Source organism: Colias croceus, chromosome 5 (genome assembly GCF_905220415.1).
Source record: "Colias croceus chromosome 5, ilColCroc2.1".
Classification (NCBI taxonomy): domain Eukaryota; kingdom Metazoa; phylum Arthropoda; class Insecta; order Lepidoptera; family Pieridae; genus Colias; species Colias croceus.
The window spans coordinates 477,623-505,033 of record NC_059541.1 but is presented as its reverse complement, the minus strand read 5'-3'; the positions used below and the strand labels follow the sequence as shown (position 1 = coordinate 505,033).

General features: G+C 35.6%; 2 protein-coding genes across 8 annotated transcripts in view; both read left to right on the top strand.

Annotated features, from left to right (window-relative positions):
• LOC123692123 (cholinephosphotransferase 1) overlaps positions 1–24,839 on the top strand; it is a 35,185-nt gene extending 10,346 nt beyond the window's left edge. Inside the window, exons 3-8 of one of the 3 annotated variants that reach the window (XM_045636777.1) lie at positions 13,565–13,723; positions 18,100–18,231; positions 18,714–18,872; positions 19,179–19,304; positions 19,762–19,882; positions 24,015–24,839. In XM_045636777.1, coding sequence (XP_045492733.1) covers positions 13,565–13,723; positions 18,100–18,231; positions 18,714–18,872; positions 19,179–19,304; positions 19,762–19,882; positions 24,015–24,085 — 768 coding nt within the window. In that variant the 3' untranslated portion in view covers positions 24,086–24,839. Of the gene's footprint in view, positions 1–13,564; positions 13,724–15,492; positions 15,619–17,630; positions 17,763–18,099; positions 18,232–18,713; positions 18,873–19,178; positions 19,305–19,761; positions 19,883–24,014 lie in introns of all 3 variants that reach the window. The other 2 variants (XM_045636778.1, XM_045636780.1) reach the window with 2 other exon arrangements.
• Positions 24,840–26,985: 2,146 nt separating this feature from the next.
• Positions 26,986–27,411, top strand: part of LOC123692119 (probable phospholipid-transporting ATPase IA) — a 108,694-nt gene continuing 108,268 nt past the window's right edge. For all 5 annotated transcript variants that reach the window (XM_045636767.1, XM_045636765.1, XM_045636771.1 and 2 more), the window contains exon 1: positions 26,986–27,116. In XM_045636767.1, coding sequence (XP_045492723.1) covers positions 27,065–27,116 — 52 coding nt within the window. In that variant the 5' untranslated portion in view covers positions 26,986–27,064. The remainder of the gene's footprint in view (positions 27,117–27,411) is intronic.

Below are 27,411 nucleotides of genomic sequence, written 5' to 3'. Positions count from 1 at the left end.
CCACACGTTCGCTTTTTAGTGGTGGACAGGAATGAAATCTAATTAAAAAAAAAACGTTTTTTTTTTCATTAGTTCTAAAATGTTATCGATTCTGAACCATTTCTGAAAATTTGGCCGGTCATTGAAAACTAACCCTGTATATCGCTGGATTTCTGGAACTCCTTGTGATCTGATCCCAGGACCTACATCGCAATATTTATCTTGCTATCATCACGTCTGGCTCGTACAAAGAATGTTTCAGTACTGACGCGATACGTATTGATGGTGTAGGGTGTGCTGTGATCCCTCCCAAGATACATCAGTAAATATCAAGATAATTATTATAAATTATTTATTGACGTGTAGCGTTCGCCTTTGCCCTGATTCTGATATCAATCTGGTAAAATAATTAAAATGTTAGATTTAGGTCAAAAACAAATGACGACTCATATTCCTGCACAAATTATCCATTGCGGAGTAAATATGAGTGTACGCAGATCGCCAACACGTTTAACCAGCAGTGGTGCTGGGTGGGTGGGTACTGCCGGTGGATCGCATCCCGATCTATCGAAGCTAAGTTCGTTTTCTATGAGTTCTACGCCAACTGATACTTAAATTACTTACATAAAACGGAAACAACCGCTAGAACAAGATTGCAGATGTAGTGATGATTATGAAGGATATTCGGTCGGAGTTGAGCCGTATTAGTACATTATTTGAAAAATATGTATGCTCAAATGAACAAATAGTAAACAAAATTCATTCAATTAAACATTCATTTCAACATTTCATTCAATTAAACAAAATCATTTCGGCGGTACCAATAAAATAATAAATAAAATAAAATTTATTAGTAACTTCAAATATAACATTACAATATTGCTCTGCCTTCTGAACTAGGTAATTCCTATATCTCAGAAAGCAGTGCCTTCCCTTGCAAATTCCATGTTACATTATATTTGGCAAGTTAACAAAATAAATTTTAGTGACTAATGATGAAAGAATACAAAGTAAATGATTAAGAATATAAAAGCATACGATTTGAATTGCACAATACAATGGTTGAATTGTTTTTTTTTAAATCAACGCATTCGCGTCGGTATGGCGGGCTTTATGTCACACCGGAAAAGTATGGCATGACACTACCGTCTACATCTTTTTTATGGGCTATCGGTAAATTCTAAAATTTTTGTGTCACAAATCGTTTCACTTTCGCTATTTTTCCGACGAGTTTAACGCCCACGCGACTAAGCCGCCGGTACCAGCGTTCACACCATCATTTTTCTTTCTGTCATTGCGTACTAAGACCCCTGTAGAACCGCCATCCTATTACAAATGAATCGAAATTTTGTGTCAATGTCTCCCGATCTACTAGGCTTGCGAATCGACAGCTCTCTACAAGTGATAACTGCGTTAAAAACAACCGACTTCAAACTTGCACTTGCAAAATTTACAAATACCTACCGACAAAAATGCTCATAAAATAAAAACTACTGGGCCTATCCGAATAAAATTTTTATGGGACCAATTCGACACTATTCCGCATCGAACAAAAAAAGAATCACGTAAATCGGTTCAGAAACCTCGGAGTAATCGGTGTACATACATAAAAAAAAATATATATATATATACCGGCCGAATTGATAACCTCCTCCTTTTTTTGAAGTCGGTTAAAAATGGAATCATCACATCGACCACCTAAAATATAAATTATCAGCACTTCTTAGATCTCTGCGTAATATTACTTCTTGCATTCCTCATAAATTACGCCACACCATCTACAACACGTTAGTAAAGCCGCACCTAATGATATATAATAATATTTAATAGAAGTATGGGGGAGTGCTTACAAAAATAAATTAGCGCCACTCCAAATTTTACAAAATAAAATCATTAAAACTATCTTTTACTATCCTTTTTTAACTAAAAAAAATCTACGACGACACTAAAATAATGAATTTAAAACAATTATACTTTTATAATACGTGTATGTTCATCCGCAAAGCGCTACATAAAAACATAAATACAAATATTATAATCTCAACATCAAATCGCCACTATCCTAATAGACGAGCTAGCTATCTTGCCCTCCCGAAGATCCGAACAAATTATGGAAGGCGAACGGCAACATACGTTTCTATAACGGGAATAAATGTCTTTAAACCTTCAAATGGCTAAGGCCGCAAGCGACCAATGGCTGAGCTCGGTGGGCTCTGATTGGCTCATTTGAATCGGATCAACAAGAGCTAAAACGCAAAAAAGGTGGATTTGTATAAAAAGCACGTTATTATTATTATTACTGATGGTGACACTTGTGGCTCCGTTCGGATCCACATACGGACGGTGGTGTGGCAATGGATCCACAAATACCAACCGGATCAACAAGTGAAAACGGATCAAATAATTACTAACTATATGGCACGTTTGATCAACATAGTGCCCATGGAGATATCTATATATATATATATATATATATATACATAGCTTTGATTCCAATTCTACAGATACAAAATATACAATCTATCTAATACGATACAACGGACCACTCCCCGACTGAGCGTTCGCAATTTATGTTTCCTGCGTTTACTCGTCAAAATAACGAAACAACGTAATTATTGTACAGTAGTTGGGCGTGAAAGTCAAAAAACAAATGAAAAGTGTTTTCCATGATATGATTATTTATTAAATTTACGCGATTAAGAATAATTTCAACGATAAAACTTAGTAACCGAGAATTTAGAGAAGAATTAAAGAAAATTCCTGCCTGATCATTTTATCAAACTCTAAAAGAATTATGGTTTTTTCTAAAGGTACAACCCTAGCCATTGAGTCGAACGGTAGGCAACACAATATCGACTTTGAGCGGGTACATATGGTACATTTCTTCTTGCTGTGAAGCGTAATAATTATTATTAAGATTTTTTAGGCTATTATAGCGTAGTAATTTTCACTTTTGCATGAAAGTGATACTGAAAACATCTGGCAATAACCGTTTGAGCGGGACACGAAAAGAGCCCTCTCAGATATAAACCCTAGACTATTTGAATGCTAGTAACTATATTAAATAAAAATACTATAGGCTAGAGTGAGAATAATAGTGATATATTGATGGGTTTTGGGCAGGAAAAAGCAAAGATTGTTAAATAAACTTAAGATTCTTTATTAGACGATGCGCGTAGTACGAAGGGTAAAGACGGAAGAGAAAAAATTATAAGATGACACATAGGTATTTGACATACACATTTGTTTATACAAACTCTTTTCACCAACACTGGCCCTTAAACAAATGTGTAGGTACATAATTATTATACAACATTAAACAAGTTTAGTTTTTACAATTTAAGAATTTAACAAATTTATTGTAAACCTAAACACGTTACAAACTTATAATGCTTTTCTTTAGTAAGTGGTTTTGTTAAAATATCGGCAGTCATTTCAGAAGTACACAAATAATTCAAATTAACAATATTATCTTTTACAACTTCTCTTATAAAATGATGCCGCACATCTATATGTTTCGTACGAGCATGATACATAGGATTCTTACACAATTTTTGTGCTGATTGGTTATCATTAAAAATCGTAACAGAACAATGCCTACCTAACAATTCATACAACAGAGTTCTTATGAATAACGCTTCTTTACAAGAATCTGATAGAGCCATATATTCTGCTTCTGTGCTAGAAAGAGCGACTGTTCGCTGTTTTCTACTTTCCCACGATACAGAACATTTCCCAATTTGAAACACAAACCCAGTGTACGACCTACGATCGACCTCACACGAAGCCCAGTCAGCATCAATATACCCATTGATGTCTAGACCACTTCTACTAAAAACAAGTTTGTAGTTTACAGTACCCTTTAAATACCGTAGTACGCGTTTCGCGGCCTTCCAATGACGCTGATCATAACAATCATTATACTGGCTCAGCATGCTTACCGCGTGCGCGATGTCTGGCCTGGAGCTAACTGAAATATAATTTAAACAACCAATTAAATTTCTATATTCCAAATTCTCCTCCTTTTTATCAGCCTTTACAAGTTTCAATCCCGATTCCATTGGAGTTTGAGCTGGCTTACAGTCAGTCATATGAAAACGGTCTAAAACATTCTTTATGTAACTAGACTGATCAAGATAGATATTATCTTGGTTTCTTGTGATGCGCATACCAAGTATATGGCTGGCTGGCCCTAAATCCTTCATTTCGAATTCTTGCATGAGTTTCTTCTTTATTTCAACTTTCATTTGTGAATTTCTGGTTGAAAATAATAATATATCGTCCACATACAACCCAATGATGACTAATTCTTCACCATTTGATTTAAAATACACGCAGGGCTCTGAGGACAGTCTTCTGAAACAAAGTTTTGTAACCAACACATGGTTTATCTTTTCATACCAAGACTTCGAAGCTTGCTTTAGGCCATAAATTGCTTTATGCAATTTATATACTTTATGCTCACAGCCTTTTACTTTATAACCTTCCGGTTGTTCCATGAAAACTTTTTCTTGCAAATCTTCATTTAGAAAAGCAGTTCTTACATCCAAATGATCGATATCCATCTGCTTTTCAGCTGCTAAAGCCAATAATATGCGAATAGTGGAATATCGAACCACTGGAGAAAAAGTTTCCTCGTAATCAATTCCATAGCGCTGTGTAAAACCTTTAGCTACCAATCTGGCTTTATACTGCTTTAGATTTCCATCAAGATCTTTCTTTTTCTTAAAAACCCACTTGCACTTAATCGGTTTTTGATCTTTAGGTGGATCAGTTAATGTCCAACATTTATTTTTAATAAATGATTGATACTCATCAGCCATTGCTTTCTTCCAGTGAACAGCTTCAGCCCCTCCTAGAGCTTCTTGAACTGTCTCTGGTTCATCTCCAATGCAGGTCAGCATTGCAGTACACGCACTGTCATATTCCGATGTATCCATCGCATCTTCAAGTGTCGATTCACCTGGAATGTAAGTGACATCGGAAGGATCAACAGAACTACTGCTGTCAGAGTCATCTAACTCAAAAATACACTGTCTTCTGGGATTAGTTACAATCTCATTTTCTTCCCCTTTTTCTGGTGATAGTGAATTTTCAGACTGTGCCACTTCAACATGAGAATCATTTGAGTTTAAATTCTCAGTCTGTAAATTATTTATCATCATGAAAAAATCACCATTTTCACATTTTTCAGTGTTTTTTGTATAGAATTTGTTTTCAAAGAAAGCAACATTCCTTGATTTAATAATTTTGCTGAGATTCTCTGGATCAATCAATCTATAACCCTTACTATTTTCACAATATCCTACAAAAATGTAAGGTTTACATTTTGAATCTAATTTCTTACGATTCTGTGTCAAGGCATAAACCACACAACCAAATATACGTAAATGGCTAAGATTCACCTTCTCATTAGTCCATTTTTCCTCTGGCGTGCTACCGTAGACTGCTTTTGTAGGGGACCGGTTCTTCAAATAAACAGCGGTATTGACCGCTTCTGCCCAGAACTGCCCATCTAAGCCTGCGTCTCGTAACATGCTACGAGCCTTCTCGACGATTGTCCTGTTGGCCCGCTCAGCAACGCCGTTCTGCTGAGGCGAGTGCGGTATGGTAGTCTGGTGAATGATGCCGTTATCCTTCAAATATTCCTGGAATATAGAATTGACATATTCGCCTCCATTATCCGTCCTCAACAATTTTATTTTTCTATTGGTTTGGTTCTCCACCATTGCCTTGAAATGTTTGAAGTTATCGAAAACTTCACTCTTATTTTTCAGAAAATAAATCCATGTTTTCCTACTACAATCATCAATACACGTGAGGAAGTAACTAGCACCACCGAAAGATTTCACTGGCATAGGCCCGCATAAATCACTGTGTACAACACCTAACAGTTCATTTGACCTACTTTGTGCCTTCTTAGGAAAAGGTAATTTGCTAAGCTTCCCCTTAACACAAGCTTCACATTGACTGAACTGTGATTTATCATAAGTAATACCACTAGCCATACCTTTCATTAACAAATGCATACTCCTCATATTGAGATGTCCTAGTCTCCTGTGCCATGTCTCCTGCGTAACAGAGTTAGCAGCCGCCTGGAAACTCAGCTCAGTTTCTTTCTTACAGCTCTCAGATGCTTTCTTCTGCACTAAATCTTGAGCTTCTGTATTTACCTTGGTAGTCGCAGATTCTACACTATTCCCTGAAAACATAGAACAGCCACCACATCCTACCACACACAGATCACGCTCTCTAACAGATTCTGCAGTTTCTAATTGATAAACACCATTTTTATGTACAGCTGTAGCTGCTAGCTTTTTACCATAGAATATATTACAACATTTTTCATTAAAAATAACTCTAAAACCCTTCCTAGTTAACGCACTGACTGACAACAAGTTTGTAGCTAAGTTCGGTACATGATAAACTTCACTGATTGTTTTGACGCCTAATTTTAAATTTACTTTTACATCACCACGACCAGCAGTAAATAATTTTTCACCGTTAGCCACCTTGACTTCAGACACATAACCAGGAACAAAGTTATTTAGTATATTCTTGTCATGACACATATGACTACTCGCACCAGAGTCTATTAACCATATATCATTCTGCACACAAGCTGATAATGCTGTCAATAGTAACTGGTTTGTTGAGCTCTCCGCCTTAACTGGTTTCACAGATTTACAGTTCCTCGAGAAGTGACCAAGCTTCTTGCACTTAAAGCATTTGATTTTCTTACGTGCCGCCACCAACGCTGTTGAACTCGTGTCACCTTTTTCATCACGTCGTTGCTTCTCCTGCATGAGCTTCGTTTTGACCACTTCACTCGACAACTTGATATTAGAATTTTCAAGTGCCATTATGAGTGGATCAAAGTCTTGCGATAAGCCACTCAGTAAGAGAACTGCAACGAAATCATCTTCCAGAGGTGAACCAATATCGTTCAGCTGTTGACTTAGGTCGCTAATCTTCGCAACGTAAGCTTCCATGCTTTCACATTCGCATAATTTTGTTGCAAACAAAAGACGAAGCAAACTCAGTCTCCTTGACAACCCCTTGTCTTCGTACGCCTTTTGCAAATTAATCCATGCATCCCGCGCCGTCTCTGCGTTCCTTACATGCGTAAAAACCGAGGGCTTTACTGACAAACAGATCTTAGCAAGAGCTTTCTGAGATCTCTTCATATAAGCCGCATCTTTGACATCTTCAGTTTTATCTTCCGAAACGACGTCCCATAAGTCCTCGTGAATGAGTAGCATTTTCAGTTGGAACTTCCAATTACTGTAGTTTTCTATGCCGCTCAACTTCTCCACAGGAGTTAAAGTCGAAACCGATGTTGATGTCGCCATTTTTACATGTATGGACGGGCGTTTTAGTTTATTTATAAAATTACTTTTATTCTGCCAAAACTCAAAAATAATTATATACAGAGCAAAGATAACGTCCTGGGCCCATAACCTGATGGGTTTTGGGCAGGAAAAAGCAAAGATTGTTAAATAAACTTGAGATTCTTTATTAGACGATGCGCGTAGTACGAAGGGTAAAGACGGAAGAGAAAAAATTATAAGATGACACATAGGTATTTGACATACACATTTGTTTATACAAACTCTTTTCACCAACATATATAGGGAAAAAAGATAGCTACAGAGATAGTACATGCATAGATCTGACCATGTAGTAGCTCTAAGTTTTGTTGTCTGCTGAAGTCTGTACGCAATGAAAATGTCTGCCGTTTCGAAAATAAGTTTTTAAGACCCTAATAAATAAAATATATTAATGGCAGATCTGGTCAATTACTTTCAAAATTGTATTTTTTTCAGCACTTTCATAAGTGTCTGCCAGAATGTTATCCACGTGGTAATGGTCTGCCATTGTTATTTTCCGATAATAATAATAATCTATTTTCATATATCAAAATGGCAGACGTGGTCAAATGGTTTCAAAGTTCGCCAAAAATTTCCAACTGTCTAAGCTGAGCGCCCGCCCCGTCCACCACTCTGGGCTTAGTGACTCCTCATCTCATGTTTAGTAGGTATAAGGGAATCAACACACAAAAATCCAGGTCTGGTCAAATACATACAGGTAGCTTTGCGCTAGCTCTCTAGCTATAATATTAATATACCGCCTCCTTGGTACAGTGGTCAACGCGTGACTCGTGAGCGTAGAACCGAGGGGTCCTGGGTTCGATTCCCGGTGGAGACGAAGAAAAAAAAAGTCTCGGTCTGGCAGCCTGGCAGGACACAGAATGCTGATCACCTACTTGGCCCTAAAGAAAATCGATCAGTGAAACAGATGTATAATGCATCTGCCCCTTACCTCATTAGGAGACATGGGACCGTATTTCTCGTTATAACGTTATTATACAACTTTAAACTGAATTATAGAATATACCTGTTATATATGACCCTCTTACTCACAAATGGTCGATTCATCCTGCGCGAACCGCCTCTCGAATTTATCAGACCCCGACACTGTAACGGTAACGCTTTTGTGGCTAATTTACTGCGAATTTGGAATGCTGTCGTAAAACTGACGAAGTACGTGACACAGAATTGAGATAATCATACTTAAACGGTGACATAGCAATATACTGGATATATAATAAAAAAATAGTATATTAAAAGCAAAAATGTAGATATTTTTTATCCCTAATACTCCCAGTGGGGCCTCAATAAAAATGTTAATATTTTTCTCGATTATAGATCTCTAAAGGCAATATTAATCAAAGCACATTGAATCACCTTGAAGATAACAAATTTTGCGACCGCCAATTATACGTCGCAAGTTCCGTAGTGAATAGTGCGTAAAACAAGTGTTTATCTTCGGTTATCAGTTTCGAATGATAGTGACGTGATATTTTATTGTATTCTTTATAGATAAGATATTTGGAATCATGTTAATTGCGAGGCTTGGTTTCCTTATAGATGTCAATCTTTGTTGATAATACTCTACGTCTTACAGATCGAATGCTGGCTATACAGCCAGCATTCGTTCTGTCTTCTCTCTTGCTCGCTCCGACCAAAGTTGCAAAGACTTTTCACTAGCAATCTCCCTAGAAGGCCAAAAATATTTGGGTTGTTTATAGAATCCAGTTCTTCTGTTTAGGAATTTTTTTCAAACACCTGAAATATATTCTTATTAACACTTTTTATTTTATATCATTTATCAGATAAGGCTCTCTATCTGTTATGTTATTATTAGCTATAGTTACGATATAACGCTAGTAGTGAATATTAATGAAAACGATCTCCATGTCTGTAATTAAATATTGACCCACCATTGGCCTTATGTTAATGAATATAACTTCTTTAGGTATTATAATTTTAATATACTTTAAACATATTATAACACAAGTTAATCTACCTATAATTCTCTTATTTTTCCTGTTTTATGTATTTTGTACTTTATTTTTAGTAAAAAAATGACCGGATTATTTTAGAAGCTTTTTCTCTATTAGCGAATTTTCCACATCATTCGATACAATGTACTTTTTTTAATTCTCCACTTAACATGCTGAGTCTCTTGTATCCAGTAAGTTAATAAAGTTATTAATTTACGAATGTATGTGTATGTGAACGCAAAAAGTGCATCGACTTCATCAGAAAGCTGTTCAATTTTACGCCATACTTCTTCAAATTTGCTCATTATTACAATTGCAGCACTCTTATTGAAACCTGAATGTGAAATTTAATAAATATTAATCAGTAAAAGAATAATCGGTCCCCTTATAACTTGAAGTAAGGCATTTAAGGTGAAGCAAATGCTGGAATCGGCACAGCAGGTTGTGTTGTAACATCGACTGCAATTTGTGAAAGGATAGTATTGCAAATCTACTGCAAATGCAATTACCAACGTACTTTGGTTTACGTTAAATCTTGATTCCGTGTCGAAATTGTCTTGGATTGACCTGTCGTTTGCAGCTTTCTATTGGTATCTGGTGAATTTAGTGTAAGCGAATTTGGTCGGTATTACGATATGGATTAGGTACTATATTATATTTATGCATTAGAATTTGTTCTCTTCCTAGTCGTGTTGGATCTTCTGTTCTATTGAATAATGCGAGTAATGGAATAGGGGGTGGCATATGTGTTATCACGCATCGTTAGTTACTGCAATAGGTACATCTTCAATGATGTTAATATTATACCATTTTAAATCATTATGTATATTTTTCAGTAAAAAATACTTCATCCGTTGCTCTCTTTACGTTAATAGAAATTTAAAACACATGGTCTTGCATTATTTATAATTCTTCAGCCGTTGAACGACCTATATAACTAATGCAGTAAGTAAGTATTTAGTTCATCATTGATTTTTCACTAAATGGGTAGTGACGTTTTATGTTCAATACATCCTGACCAAGTACGGGTTATCATGTAAAATATGGTTGCTTTCTCTGCGTTTCCCCACTTTCACATTTTTTCCTTCAATATTTGGAACAGCGAGTGAATATTGTTCATATAAATTTCAGCTTAAGTTTCCAAACCTCCTACTTCAAGATCTTGAACTCTCGACATTGACCTTACTCGGAGGCCACATCTCATTTTAACTATATTATATTATTTTAACACTCATAAAGTCGCCTTCAATTCCACGTGACGTCGTGATGTAAACTTGTTTTCGTCCACATATCAGCGTGGTCGGATGGTCCGATACAAATGCAAATACATTTAGATGTGATTAACGGTGTCACTGAACTCTTCACACTTTGCTTTGAGATAAATGCGAATAAAATACGAAAATTTTTTTTCATTCTATGTATTTTGTATTGGAGAGAAACGTATGTGTCCAAGGTTGCAACAACCTGATTAAATAAAGCGTATGTATTGGGTGATTTTATACTTCAAGATCTAATACTACTACTACTACTTTGTCATTTGCTTTACATTTAGTATGGCTCTGGAATAAGTAGATTTGAAGCTCCATGGATCTAGTTTATAATATACAAAGTATTTGTTCAGGAATTCGGTCACGAGTATTTCACATAGTTCACGACTCCTCTGTTATTAAAGTATTGAATCAATTCGTACCTACATCACAGACAATCAGCACTATCATAATATACATTTTATGTTATACTAGCTGCGCTCCGCGGTTTCACCCGCGCGGCTCCGCTCCTGTTGGCCGTAGCGTGATGTTATATAGCCTATAACCTTCCTCGACAAATGGGCTATCTAACACCGAAATAATTTTTCAAATCGGACCAGTAGTTCCCGAGATTAGCGCGTTCAAACAAACAAACTCTTCAGCTTTACAATATTAGTATAGATTATCCGAATAATCATTATTAAAGTACATTAAAATTTAATTGCTTATTGCATTAAATAAAAGATCTAACAACATGTAAAGGTTTCTAGTACTTAAATGTACCCATAGTTACTATGTTTTTAAAAAAGATTTAACAGTTAAAGTCTGCAAACAGTAGATATTATGAAAAGTGCAAGGATGGAATTGGAATAGTTTCCGTTCCCGTGGGATTTCCAGGATAAAACCTATCATATGTGTTAATCCAAGTTTCCCTCTATATGTGTGCTAAATCTCATTGTAATCGATTCAGTAGAATTTGCGTGAAAGAGTAACAAACACACACACATCCTCACAAACTTTCGCATTTATAATATTAATATAGGACTTGATTCAAATAAAATTTGATGAAAGTATCTGAAGGGACGAGGGTTAATATTGGGGAGATGTCGTTTGTATGTCATCATTTAATTGCAATCCCTTTTTTATTGCAAACGATACTACTTTATGTTAGGAAGTGGTGTTTCTGAATCAATTGAAAAATACTGTTTGTCCAATGTCCATATTTAATTTGGAAAGATTTATTTAGTTCAATAATGAAAAGAATTATAGAAATAACATAAATATTAAAGTTTTATAATTTCATTTAGGGATAGATTCTATAGTAATGGTAGGTAAACTCGTTTATTTTCTTAAATTATTTTATACATCAAATTATATAAAAGAAGATGACACCCACTTGGAAAGTTTCTAGACAATCTAGCCTAGTTTCTTCTAAAAATAGTTCATACAATGTAACACATTATTTTATATCGGTTTGTTGGAATATATTAGTAAAATTCCAAAAATACCACACTACGGAAATACGGAATGTGGTAGTGGTACTCCATATACTACGTTTCATGCATTTATTTCATATCATTGATTCATTGACGCTAAAATAAAAATTTCAACCCGCTACGTCGATACTTTTCAAGTAAATTGCCTGAAATTAAGAGTAGGTACAAATTTCGCCAACTTTTTGATGGTGTGCCAAAAAAAGATCTTTTCAAGTGCACGCTGCGAGGTGAAAGATCGGCGTAATGTAAACTCGGTCTATATTCGTTGGTAACACCGAGATACTTGGCAAGCGACGCCTGGATTCTTGCCAGCTGACTCCATTTTGCCCAAAACGGGCGACTGGCGAGCCCCTGTCTTGTTCGTGTTTGTTTACGTAATAGGCCAGTACAAGGTCATGGCGGTGAATCAACAATTTGTTATTATGTAATTGGTGAATAAACTGATCTTTACGCAATGTGTGTAGCTTAATTATTGAGCTTTCATTCGTGATTCACTCTACATCTAAGTGTTCGAACAAACGAACGGCAAGTTGTGCCGAAGCCTCTGCCGTTCACAACTTGCCGTTCGTCTGTAAGAACTCTAAGCGTTCTAATATAATAGTTATAATATGCAATAAGCACAACTAATGAAGTATGAAGTATTTAAACAACATGCAATTAAATCTTTTGTCTTTAGAATTTAGGTATAATGTTTTTTCATACACTTCCGTGTGACAACTAAAATTCGTGGTTACTAACTAGTTAATAAATAACAAACGCTATCTAATTAACCTTCACATAAATATAAACGTCTACAATTTGAATATTCATGTAAATTGTAAATCGTCGAAAACGTCATTTCTCACTGTTTTGCACATTGTACGAAATGATATTTCGCATTGCGTCAACTCGATATTAATTTAAAATGTATTTCATTTCGTTTTATCTCACGCTACAAGATAAGACCTCACCTGATCGACTGCAACCAATGCGAGAGATTTCATTCACGGATTTGTTATCACCTATTTTTAAATAATTATATTATATAGATAGTGTATCATGTCATATAACTACTTATTATCACGTGTCTTTCGTAATTTTATGTAATAGTCAATAACAACAACTAATCGATACAGTTATGTGGAGAGTATACAAAATTAGAAAAAAATCTAATACTTTAATGAGTAAATTGAAATCGACATTAATAATTATTGTGCTATAATTAGCAGAGCCAAACAGAAAATAATCTGACATTCATTTTGATTTTTAACTTATTATTATTATTATGTACATGAAGTTAATACAATTACGTATAAATTAGCTTTAACAACCAAAAAAAAAAATGCTCGAGTTCAAATTTATAAAGAATCGGAATTCGGAAGTACCGTGAGACCGAAACTGCATCAAATACAATGAAATACTGCGCAAATAAGCATATTCATACTTTAAGACTCCTCATTCTCATCCTATATACAATATAGTCATTTCACTAACCTTACCTTTACTTACCATTCCAGTGTTTCTGCGCAATGACGCTATTCTACTGCGCGCACTGGCAGGCCTACGTCACGGGCACGCTCAAGATGGGCCGCATTGACGTCACGGAGGCGCAGTACGCGATCATACTCATACACCTCATCTCCGCCACCCTCGGCCCGGAGGCCTGGGCCTATCAGGTAATGTGGACTTTGCTCATTGCAATGATCTGGAAGCAAAGGCCTATTCAAACGAGGGAGTTATCCCGCTACCGCCGTGGGTAGCAGAGTCTCTAAGTAGTCTATATACTAATATTATAAAGCTGAAGATGTTCTTTGGTTGTTTGTTAGAACGCGCCGCAATATAGTCTCATGAACTTCTGGTCCATTTGAAAAATTCGTCGGTGTTACTGTTAGTCGTTATAGTCAATTAATCGAGGAAGGCTATGTATCATCACGCTAAGACCAACAGGTGCGGAGCCACGCGGGCGAAACTGCGGAGCACAGCTAGTATACTATCTAAGACTTAATCGGGATCCCGATACCCACGGCGGTAGCAGATAGCTCTCTGGTTTGAATATGCATAATGTACGATTTGGTACCATGTATAAAATGTGTATAATGAACCAAGTTGGAAAACTCTTCAAAGAACAACTACAAACTTTAAAGTGAAAACAAGATTAAACAAGTTTTCTTGGGTAACTAAAAGTTGAAGGTTGCATAAAGGGGTTCAATATTAGTTATGAATTGTAAAAACTGAAAAAGTGAGTGTTGAATACACGGAAGTGATATTATTGTGATGAAACTTGTAATAGAAAAAGTTCAACACGTGCATGTATACACACACAGTCATATAATAAAGTCATATTAATATACAGTATGTGTGATTATGATCAGCACCAAAATTAAAAAGCATTAAATTCTATAAAGCAGTAAATCTAATTTTCATATTTTATAGATGGTATCATAAATTATTTACTTTATACAAGTTTATTATAAATGTGTAGCGAAACTTCCTAGTACGTATTTTATATTTAGATTATAAGAATTGGTTTATTTCTTTTATTCATCGTTTTATTTACTTTCTGATCATTGTAATTTATGTATTTTAAGTTTCTTCATCTATTAGAGTTGTTTTGGAAAACATTAATTTACAGTTGTTTAATAATTTTATTGTTTTATTTAAAAATACCCACATGAGATATTTTATTTTATTTAATCTAGTGTTATAGAAGTAGTGATTAGGATAATGTAGTAATGGTTGTATTATATACAAATTAATATTTAATTGATCATCGTTTATATAAGCTGTAGTTAATTGATGTATTAATATTTTATTATGTCGTTAGTTTAATCATTCAAATATTAAAATAACTATATAAACTAATGTTTATTCTTTACGTTATACAAAAATTGAACAATAAAATAAATATAACAAGTTATATACGAAGAATGATTGCTTGTCAATTAGTTTAATTAATTTATGAATTCTATTTATGTGAAGTGGAAATGAGAGGGTGTGGCCAGGAGTACTTAAATTAGTATTTCTTTAAGCACAATAGAGCGATGGGTAAACGAATCCACGATTCTGTAGATTATAATGTGTGAATTACCTCTTACAATCAAAAGGAATCAAGCTTTTAGAGGATCCTAGTGTGGGGACTAGTGTATCTCTATTAAGTGCCCGTTATTACAATATGCAATTTTTTGTATTCAAAACTGATTGTACACTGTGTTGTACACTGTGTGTTTTAGGATAATATATTATTTTTGGTGGAATTACTTTTGGAAATTCGATCTCAGATCTGTGTAAAACTTGAACCTCCCAGTCAGATAGGTCTGTGAGAAAACTAATAGGGACTTTTTAAAACTGAATATATCTTGTACATCTCATTAGTCGATGTATGGGAAAAATAGCTATAAAAAAATAGCTGGGCGGTATAAAGTTGATACGGGGTGGTGGGATCCAGGTGGGGTCGTTGGAGGCGCGCTACTCGCTAGGCGGCGCGGCGCTGGCCGGCGCGGCGCTCGCGCTGGGCTCGCTCGGCGCCGCCATCGCCGCGGGCGGCGTCGGCAAGAACGGCTCCACTGTCGCCGTGAGCACTTGCATGTGGCGTGGGAGTTAGCGGGGTTACACCACTGGGATAGTAGGCAAAGGTTCTAAAGATGGTTAGGAACGGGTAGTGGGTAGGGTACACCACTGGGATGATAGGCACGCAGTGTTCTTAAGATGGTTAGGAACGGGTAGTGGATAGGGTACACCACTGGGATGATAGGCAGGCAGTGTTCTACAGAGAGAGTTAGCAAAGGATAGTGGATAGGGTACACCACTGAGATGATAGGCAGGCAGTGTTCTACAGAGAGAGTTAGCAAAGGATAGTGGATAGGGTACACCACTGAGATGATAGGCAGGCAGTGTTCTACAGAGAGAGTTAGCAAAGGATAGTGGATAGGGTACACCACTGAGATGATAGGCAGGCAGTGTTCTACAGAGAGAGTTAGCAAAGGATAGTGGATAGAGTACACCGCGAGATGATAGGCAGATCTATAGAAGCAGTTAGCAAAGGGGTAGTGGGGAGGGTACACCACTAGGATGATAGGCAGGCAGGAAAGCAATGGAAGATAATGATAGGGCAGTGGGGAGGGTACACCACTAGGATGATAGGCAGGCAGGAAAGCAATGGAAGATAATGATAGGGCAGTGGGGTAACACTACTGGGATAATAGGCAAGCAGTGTTCCGAATACAATGTGTGTTTGCAAAGCCGGAGTGTTGTAAATTGGGGTACAAAATAGTGGGATAGAAAATTGATCGTTATGAAAGCAATGAGGTTGAAAGTAGTGAAATAGTAGATCAATCGTATTTGTTGTACTACTAGGATAGTAGACAAGACGTAGTTCCCTACTATGGGAACCACTGTGACACTAGGCATGTGATGTTGTGAAAACATTGTTGGGAAATGTAGTTACACTATATTGGAACTTGGTGTTCCTCACAATATTGTGGTATATCTGGTGGAGACAAAACTGGGATCACTGTCTACATGTGGGAAACGTAGTTGGAATTAGCACTAAAATGGGAATAATGGGACACATTGGTTATTGTCTTTATGGTGAAATTTACGGTATATTTAGACCTTTATAGGCACTACTGGGTTTCCTTTTTCGAGGCAATGATGACTATTGTGAATTATTAAATGTAAACGTAAACAAAATGTAAACGTACTACTACAGAAATATTATCCGAATAAATAATTTGAGTTTTCTGCTAAAGCGTTCTCCTGTTTACTATACCATTTATCTGTTTTCCAATTTGGAATAGAAAATTTCCTTCTGAATCTTGATTTTATCAATTGTTGGTTTTTCAGTTGTCACCTTCATATTTCATTTTATTTCCTTAAAATAACTGTGGTTCGTTATAAAGACGTTATCTGTAAATATGAGATTGTTTACTGGGATATTACTAATTGTTGAAATATGACGTAACTCCCACGCCATAGTAGACTTAGTTGTTGACTTTGATAGTTCGGCTTAATCCTCATAGTGTGTTGAGGGTAGATTAATATAATTTATGGTTAAAAAGTTATGGTCGCTTCGTTGCCTTGTAGCTGACGTATTTGTGACTACCGTTTTGTTATTTTTAAGTTTTTACTAAATTTCTAAACGTTATTTTGTATAAGTGTAGCTGTATTTTAGGTACAGGAGTTGTTACGGCTTCAATTTGATAATTTCTTTTAACATTTTTGTTTTGTCGCTTATCATGTGGGTTTTTTTAATAGCATGTACTCGATTGTGTATTTTCTAGGTTGAGCTCGAATATCGAGCTTAACCTAGAAAAGAGTCAGTAAAATCTAAGTCATTTATGTTTATTTTAACCTCGAAGTGGTTGGGTGTAAGCTCATGTGGGTCTTCACTCATTCCGCAAACCATTTAACGTCATGGAGTTCTCTTAACCACCATTGTTTTTCTTTTAACACGGATACTTCCGTTTTATCGTAGAGATGCTCAATTTCCTAAAAAATCTGAATTTTTGTCAGCCTAATCAAACCGAGGATAAATTATACAGTCAAGTTATCTACGTAGCTTGTAAAAATCCAAATTGGTCACAGATTCCGGGCCTAGAGGTGCCGTGGCGTCTCAAAGTATTCTCCCTAGCTGTCGCCGGCCAACTATATTTTATCATCAATTTCCTGTCGACCTTCCGCGTTAGGGGCTGCGGGAAAAACGGATCTACCGTCGCTGTAAGACCGCACCGGCACAAACTGATTCTTAGGTGGTGGGCAGGCTTTGTACAAATGCGTATCCATCTACACACTAGTGTTTGCGTTCCCGAAAAGAAATGTCTAATGAATCATTCATACAAAAGCAGGAGTAATCGTTGGCTTCTCCATAAAGAGCTGTGTGACGCGGTTTTATGTCGCTATTATAGCGGGGATGAGTGAAGATGTCACATTCCACCACCGGCTACTTCAGTACTCTAGCAATAATGGCATGTGTTTTTTTTTTATTTTTCGACGCTGTCGCCGCCGGACCTAACTCGCATGTCGCCGACCGTTCGCGATCAACGCATGTAATCAGCTTCCGACCATAAACATCAGCGTAAACCTGCTGTCCAATTACGCCGTCGTCCTGATGACAGTTTTCCTGGTCTTCGGATACGTTAAGGTCATAATGCGCGGCGGAGTTGGGAAAAACGGCTCCACGGTCGCAGTAAGAGTTTGTTGTATAAGCATCGTGCCGTCGTCCGTCACGCTCGCCGTGACTTGACGTGCTCGTGACGCCACTTAACGCATGCGCAGCGGCTAACTGTTTGACGCGACGTTAACATGTCCTTGTCTTACCCCGTAACTGTCTGTGGCTAACCTGTGTTGATTGTACTCAATGTGTAGTCAGTAGTGGCTAGCTTTGCATGCATAGTTTGCTGTTTGCTTTGTAAGTTTTGTTAAATAATGGCAGCATGTATTTTTTGGGTTACATTTATTTATTTATACCTGGTTTTTAGCCGCTATAATCATTTGTTAAAGTTAAACTATTCACCCTCTGAGTACAAAAGTATCTAATATTACTCCCTTTATTTTATTTTGCTATTTAAAAATCTAGAATCGATCAAGAACTCGAACCTTTGTACTCAGAAGTCACAGGCTATAAACCAGGTGTAGTTAAGGGCGAAGTTACAGCTCCTCCTTCCATAGGGCACGAGCATACTGTCCCCGGTGATCCCGTTCTCGTTCGTGGTAGTGCCGGCCTTCATCATCTTCCAGAAGAGCGAGTCTCACGTGTACGAGAACCACCCGGCGCTGTACATACTGGCGTTCGGGATGGTCGCCGCTAAAGTCACTAATCGGCTCGTGGTGAGTAAACTCTAGCAAAGTTTTTTATAAGTTGTTTTCAGGCTTCTTTTAGTTTTAAATTATTATTTTTTGAAATTGGACACCTAGCTGCTTTCTGGTTCTTTCAAAGTATTTGGAATTAACGAGAAAACTTGTATATTATTAAGGAAGTCCTGTTAAAAATTAATTTTTCATTTGACCATCCATGAAGCAAAAGTAAAAAGATTATCTAAAAATGTCATTTTAGTGCAAAAAAAGATCTATATACCAATATCATATCTACTTTCACGCACATAATTTCTATACCATCTGGATCTTCTATCTCAGGTGGCGCATATGACAAAGAGCGAGATGGAGTACTACGACTGGTCGATGCTGGGCCCGGCGATGTTGTTCCTCAACCAGTACTTCAACAACGCGCTACCAGAGTACTATGTGCTCTGGCTATGTACCGTGAGTGTTTGATGTGTTCATAAATAAAAGATTGATGCATTTATATTTATATTTTATAACATACATTGAATCTGTTTATATTATGTTATCATTGTTAAAACATAGTCGTCCGCACACATATACACACGTATGTCTGTTAAATGACTACCTACTTCGCTCTACTTACCTATTACCTACTTTTACTCACTTGAACTACCTACATCGTCCATTTCAAACGTTTATTTTAGTGTTGAGTAAATCATATATCAATGAAGGTAAATTATTTAGAGACGACCCGTAGAAGCCGAGAATCAATGAAAAATGTTGCACATTAATTGCTTCAAATGCTTCTGATAAACTACACTGCCCACGAATACATAATATGGTCACAGTTCATTCATTTACATTCTTCCCATTCATTTCCACTGTTTATATATAATTGTTTTCTAGCGTTACACAAACATTCAATAAATTGCAGGTGTGGGTGTGCATCGAGCTGGTGCGGTACTGCGGGCAGATCTGCCTGGAGATCTGCGAGCACCTGCACATCCAGCTGTTCCGCATCAGCGCGCCGCGCGCCAAGCCCGCCGCCGCTAACGGTACGCACGCGAGACGCGTCAACACGCCCGCCCGCAGAGCGCACACTTAGATAGCACCCGTGTATAGGCGTGGGCAGTGTGTAGGCAACATTACCCGCGTGGGCAGAGACGTATAGATGTGTTATATTGGACGTGTATACTGGTTACAAAAGTTAAATGTAAAAGTTGTAAACAAGTTGAATTCGTCCCTGTTGTAACATGCCCGCCAACGCTAATGGTACGCACGCGCGCCGTGTTAACACGCCCGCCCGCAGAACGCACAATTAGATAGTATACTTGTATACTGCCTGTCAGTACTGGACTAACGGGCAGTCTGTAGGCGAGGGTAGTGACTCATAGATGCGTGGTATACTTGGCACGTGTACAAATAACGTTATACTGGGCGCGTATGTGTGTATTGGTATACTAGCAACGGACTAATGTAACAAAACTGGTAACAAATAAAACAATGATTTTAATTGTAAAAAAAATTGAATTTGTCCCTGTTGTAACATGCCCGCTGACGCTAATGGTACGCACGCGAGATGCGTCAACACGTGTATACTGCCTATGAGTACTGGCCAATGGGCTCTGGGCAGTGCATAGGCAGTGTTTACCGCGTGGGCAGAGACGTAAAGACGTGTATTATACAGTGAACTGGTATACTAGGAACATAATAATGGACTCGAATTGTTGTCGCACATACTTAGATAGTTTTACACGTGTGTAGTGGTATACTGCTGCTGCTGCTGCACACCAGTGTATGGTGGAAATGAAAGTGTTTGCGTTGGGCGCGTAAAGTATACCAATGACGTAATATACGCGTATTCTACTAGGTGCGTATGTATTGTTCGATTGTATACCAGTACTGTATTATACGTAATTTGCAAATTGAATAAATAGCTTCCCTTTAATATATCATAATGAATTCATTTTTCATTTTTCCAAATATTCATATAATAAGTTTTTCAACACAATAAAATGAACCCAGTAAATTCGCTATACAACTTATCATTTGCTATGCTCTGTCGTGTTGCGTTGTGTTGCTAGTATACCAGTCACGTATAACACAATATAAGCCAGTATACCGTTCGTGTAATGTTCTGATTTGACCATTTAAATACGTAATACGAGCCACATGAACTTTGCCTTCATAGTTGATACATGTCCATTTCGAATACAGGTGTCACAACTATTATAAATTCATACTTATAACACGTAAAAAGTAACTGTAATTGACGGTTTGGAATGGGGGTTAATATTTTCATTATAATATTTGTCTGATTGTTAACGTATGACAGAAATGCGTTTGACGGCTTCTGTTATGTTATTGTTAAGTGTTATATTTTTGTAGGTAAGAAAATATAGGGTTTAAACGTAGTTATACTGACATCAAATAAACTAGCATCAAAAATGTCGTTTACATTATGACTACAAATGTGGGTATACGGAAATTGATTATCATGACTACCCGCAAAAAATGTATATATTTTTAGAAGTTTGTCCATGATCAATTGTAATAAACCAATATTTATCTCGCTTGCGCATTCCCCTAAATGTTATTTGTGAAATGAAATTACCGTTATTAAGAATCTTTTGCCAATATGTAAAGAAATATAAATAAACGTTAATAGGAATAATGAAATTGTTGGTTTCTAGATTGGGAACTCAGCAAGGGTAATCATGAAATATACATAGGAAGTTTTGTGCAGTAAGTCGTGTGGGTACCTTGTGACTCGTGAAATTTTCATAATTTAAATCAAGTATGGCACTGTCTTAAAATTCGAGATTTTGTTGTTATAATAAAGTTTATCGTTAAAACTTTGAACTGTAATCGAGATTAATATATTATTGCTCCAAGAGAAAATTGTGTTAGATTTAATTTTAAATTGAAATAAAATAAAATATCGGTAAGAATATCAAAATGAAGTATTTAAAAATTACATTATAGAAAAACAAATGTTTTCACGAGTCACAAGTTTTAGTTTTAAAAAAGATGACACGTGATAGAACAATTATCCGTCGCTAAATATCACAATGTAGACAATTTTGTAATTAAGGAATATTAAGCTAGTTTATAACGCCAAATATTTATTAATTCTAGTGTGAGCCACGTTTTTGCTTAAATTTTGCATGTACAGTGCGTGCCAACAAAATTGGTACATTCAATGTTATTTTTAATTTGAACTTTGCATACAGATTTCTAGCAAGTATGTGGCTCACACTAAAATTAATATTGTGTAAGACTTGCAATCTTATCTCCTTTCTAACACTTTCATTTTCAAATACAAATAAATTAATACTTAATAGTTAATACTCAAGCGTGGTGTCGGCTAACCTTGTCTGTATTTATGTATTATTATATGTAGTATATACGCTAGAAGCGCTTGTCTCTTATACTTAATCTTAACTAAAATATACTCATTATTATTGCAGATATTGTGTTATACAAATATTTTACAATTACTATGATGTTTTGTTGGATTTGTAAGAATTATTACATTGTATTGATCTGATATTGTTAAACAGAAAAATGTATAACTTCTCCTTTGAATATTGAAGCTTAATTTTTAACGGGTTTAAAGCGTGATTCAATGTTGACGCGTTTTTAAACCGTTATCTATAAAACAGTGTTTGCTCAGTAGGGAACTATGCTTTATTAAATTGAGTATTTCTCTTCCAAGCTAGCTTGATAGGTGAAGTGTGATGTAAATATATGTTACTGTAACAGTATAGTGGAGTGTATTTTTATGTGAAATATAAGCGTATGTACATTTTGAATATTGTTTTATTACAGCGCTATCAGTGGTGTTTACATACTGATGTTATAAACCATTTTATATTATAAGCTTACAAACAAGAATTTTCCTTTTAGATTAAGTTTAAATTCATTTATTTCAATGTTTTTGTTACTTAAATACTTAAATTTTTTTGAACGTATGTATACACCTTAATAATGAATATAAAACTAAAATATTAATTTGTCTAAAAGCTAGGAGTGAAATGATATGGTGGACGCTAAGGTTAGTGCTGCTTTGCGCTTTATTTTAGCTTATTGTTATGTAGTTAGTTAAGTATGTTCATTATAATAAAGTAATAACTTTATTGGCCCTGATTTTATTATTCATACCGATTTATGATACTTACATTTTTTACGATTTGGTACAGTCAAAATTACATTCCTTCCTGTAGAGGCATGCAGATTGTTGACATTACCTTTGTATTATTCGAATTCATTGATTTTAAACTGATTAATAATATAGGCAACATTAAAATTAAGATATATATCTCGCAACAGGTAAACATCGGCCGCGTCCTGCCCACGGCCTTATATCTATAGTGTAGTCATGGGCAGGTGCGGCTGGTGTCCCACAACACATTAAAATTATCTATAGAGCCTCTATGTTTTGGAAAAATGGAGCTACGTAAGCGTTTTGAATGACGATACTAACTAAAGGAAATGATATGTATAAGTCATTTGAAAGGCTATCAAGAACTACTGATATTATACAATGCCACCTTGTACATTTACTAAAAGTACGAAATCTTGTGAATAATTAATATTTTTCATCCTACAGCCACGAATTTTGGCATACATTCTAGTAATATAATAGTTCTAGAAATCTAGAACAATTAGAACGAGCAATTTAACTAATTTTAAGTAGAATTGGGGTCAATATAATTATTATCTATAGTTAGTAAATTATTTTATATTCTGTAGCAATAATTGTAAAACCTGTTACAAATCGCATTTTTAATGGGACTATGTTTTGCAAAGTGAAACTTCTGAAGGCGCGTTGAGTGTATAATTTCAAGGCCGCTTTATGGTAATACCGTTATGTCATGGAGATAGGCGAAGATTTTGGTATCTTCAAATCTTGCCAAAAAAGTTTTACTTCTGACATGTGTGCTCGGCACACACACACTCTTTTTTATTGTTAAAATTGAATTAAAAAGTGTAAATCGTTAAAAGAGCCAATAAAAATGCGATGTATTTAAAAAATATTTTTTATCTGACGTATGACCCAATATTATTTAGTAATAACTATTATCAATCTTTTAAATCTTTACCTCTCAGCTTACTAACATGCATGTATCTATATTAGATTTTTAATTAACGAAATTCAAACATAACCTATAATTTTGTTTGCAGTGACGAGTGACAGCGAAAAATCAGAGAGCGAAGACACTGCCCCGTTAATAAATAATAACAGTATTAGTTAGTTATTCGTAAATGTTTTATTTAATTTAATTGGTTCAATGTAAGAAAGATTTTACATTCTTGCTAAGATTATTTTTCCATTAATATTAAATATTGTTGTGTGTTCCTTCTAGATTGGCCAGCATTGTAACTTATGTACTTGATAATTCGTACTTGTCTTTCGTAACAAATAAAGCTTTCCCTTTCTCTAGTTATAAATGCTGTCAATATATATTTAATTATATGAGAATATGTTAAAAAGTAGAATTAAAACTTCAAAATAACTGTGAGGATAGCAAGAATGTAAAGTGTTCTAAAATGTAGTTAAATACAGAAATATCATACACATTAACTTTTGGTTACCATACCTATATGTTCAATAAATTGCAGTTATAATAATGAAAAACTTTCTAAGTCAGAAATAATATATTCTACTAAGTTTATAATATTAATCAATCAGAAATCAAATTAAGTATGAATTTTAACTTATTTTTCTTAGACAAATCTCGAAATATTTGCAATTTGCATCATAATTTTTATAAGTTAAGAACTCACGATGTCATAAAATAAACCATAAATTAAAATAAAAGATACTATTGATTGACCAAGAAAAGATCGTGTACGTACAAAACATTGACCTTTAATTATAAGTAATTAACGTCCGAAATATAGCAGTAGCTGTATTATATTAAAATGTTCAGTGTAACTGACTTTTATTTGCTTTATGTATGTGGTGCACTAGGCATGGCGATTTTGTTAATAAATACTCTGAATATATTTGTTGTTTTATTTTTCTACTAGCTGTTCTCCGCGGTTTTACCCGCATTGCTCCGCTCATGTTGATGTTAGCGTGATGATATATAACCTATAGCCTTCCTCGATAAATGGGCTATCTAACACCGAAATAATTTTTCAAATCGGACTAGTAGTTCCCGAGATTAGCGCGTTCAAACAAACAAACAAACTCTTCTGCTTAATTATATATTAGTATAGATTGTATACTTACCTCAATCCCAGTAATGACAAAGTCTTTATTAAGATGACAAAGTTCGATATCCTTGAAAACAGACACTCTTGCCTAAAAATAATAGGTGAATAGAGCAGTCATTTTTAACACCTACTAAAAAGTAGATAAATTAAATGTTATGCAAATGCTGTGATTTGTGAATACCTACATTGGTTAAACATCGTGTTTCACAGTATTATTTACCTACTAATTGATGTTTAAAGATACATCGATGGCTACACAATAAATACCTAAAGAACATAATACCTAACAGTTTATAAAGAAAGTAACAGTTTATTTTTCAAAACGTCCGGGTTAGATTCCCGAACTGAAAGCAAGTTTTGAATGTATTCAGAAAGCATTTTCTTACGGTGCATTTAGATCAAACGAGCGAAGGCTCATTCTCATCTCACTATGTCAAAATTATTTTAGTACTAGCGGTCCGCCCCGGCTTCGCCCGTGGTACATGTTTACGTTTTCTCTACATAAGATCCATCCTCGCACTTCAAGAAATATAATAAAAAAAAAATTATCGAAATCGGTTCTGCCGTTCTCGAGTTATGCGCTTACCAACACATTTTGCGATTCATTTTTATTTATAAGAAGATAAACAGGCGTAGAGCATTCTTTCGTTGTTTTTAGTGCGTTCGAAAGTATTATATTATGCAATGAACATTGAATACTTACGAGTTTTCGTTTACACTAAAAGATCACGAAAGAATGCTCTTGCTCTAGATCAAGCTCTATGTTCGTTTGGTCTAAATGCACCGTTACACTTATCATAATAATTTTTATGTCTACACAATTTGTAAAAAGTGAATGAGATTGTTTCTACGGCTCATCTAAGCTAATCTATACTTATATTATAAAGCTGAAGAGTTTGTTTGTTTGAACGTGCTAATCTCGGGAACTACTGGTCCGATTTGAAAAATTATTTCGGTGTTTGATAGCCCATTTATAGAGGAAGGTTATAAGGCTAAATATAAGTATATCATCACGCTACGACCAACAGGGGTGGAGACTGGAGCCACGGGGGTGAAACCGCGCGGAGCAGCTAGTTATTATTATATAGAGCAAATGATTCATTTAGAAATTAAAGACTTTTTAACGGATTTTAAACGCGATTTATTCATTCTATTATTTTCCTGACGTTTCGAACACTTTACAGCGAGCGTGGTCACGGGGAGACTGAGATGTTGTACGTCTTGATGGTCATTCAAAAATTGTTATTTGTGAACTACCTCCACCTATTCCTCCGTAGTTGGTATCTGGAGTATTTTTCCGGATGTTGGCAGTATTGGCTGATCGTGTCTTCTAGTCTTTTGGTACGTTTGACATGGGAATGTATAAATGTATAGATAATACTCGCGTAAAATCAAACCCTAGAAAATACTAAATGATTCATTGTTTGTGTGCATTGATAAGGCTCAAAAACTACGAAACTGATTTGAAAAATTCGCTCATTGTTATTGGAAGCTACACTTCCCTGGGTGACAGACTATTATATTATTATTATTATAGTCCATTATAATATCTTACGCAAATATAAGAGTTAATGTGTGTATTTTGTACTTTTTGTAGCGACAGCTCTCCGCCTCTACCTTGCGGCTTTTAGCATAAGAGTTATGATCATATCTACCATTCTACTTATAGATTATTCCCTAAACATTAACAGAAATGTGTATGAATTAGTTTAGAATAAAGATAGCGATAACCTATTTCTCCCCACCATTTCCTATACCACGGTTACACTAAGTCATAACCAGATGAAATCATCATACTTTAGATATGTAAATAAAATGAACACAGATAGTAAATGACCGAATATCGATATCAAATAGTCTGCTAAACATATAATAGACAGTGAGTTATCTTTTCGTGATAACAGTATGTGCTTATCAATTAGTTCCCGGTAGTCGCACCGCGGCGCCGCTGTCGACGAAACGACGCGATGCATTTATTTACCAAACAAATTAATTTAGTTTAAACAACTGTGATGATTCCTCTGAGGGACTTGAGAGATGGCTATGAAGATCTCGACGGTGAAGGTGAGTTGTTTCATTTATAATTTGAGAGATAAGAAATGATAGAGATCACGTTATCAGAATTTATTATTATCTACATAATATTAGGTATTTTCGGTGTTTTCACTTTTGTTCCTTTTTTTCTGTCAGAACTTATTATTTTATACAAATACTGAGTTTCATTTATATTCTCAAACTAGCTGGTGCGTTGTGCGCGGGCTGCAAGCAGCCCGCGAGCCCCTTTTGCCCCTGGGTTGAAGCAATAGGGCAGTCATTTGAAAGTATATTCAAATTTTCTGTCCATTTGTTACATCTGCTA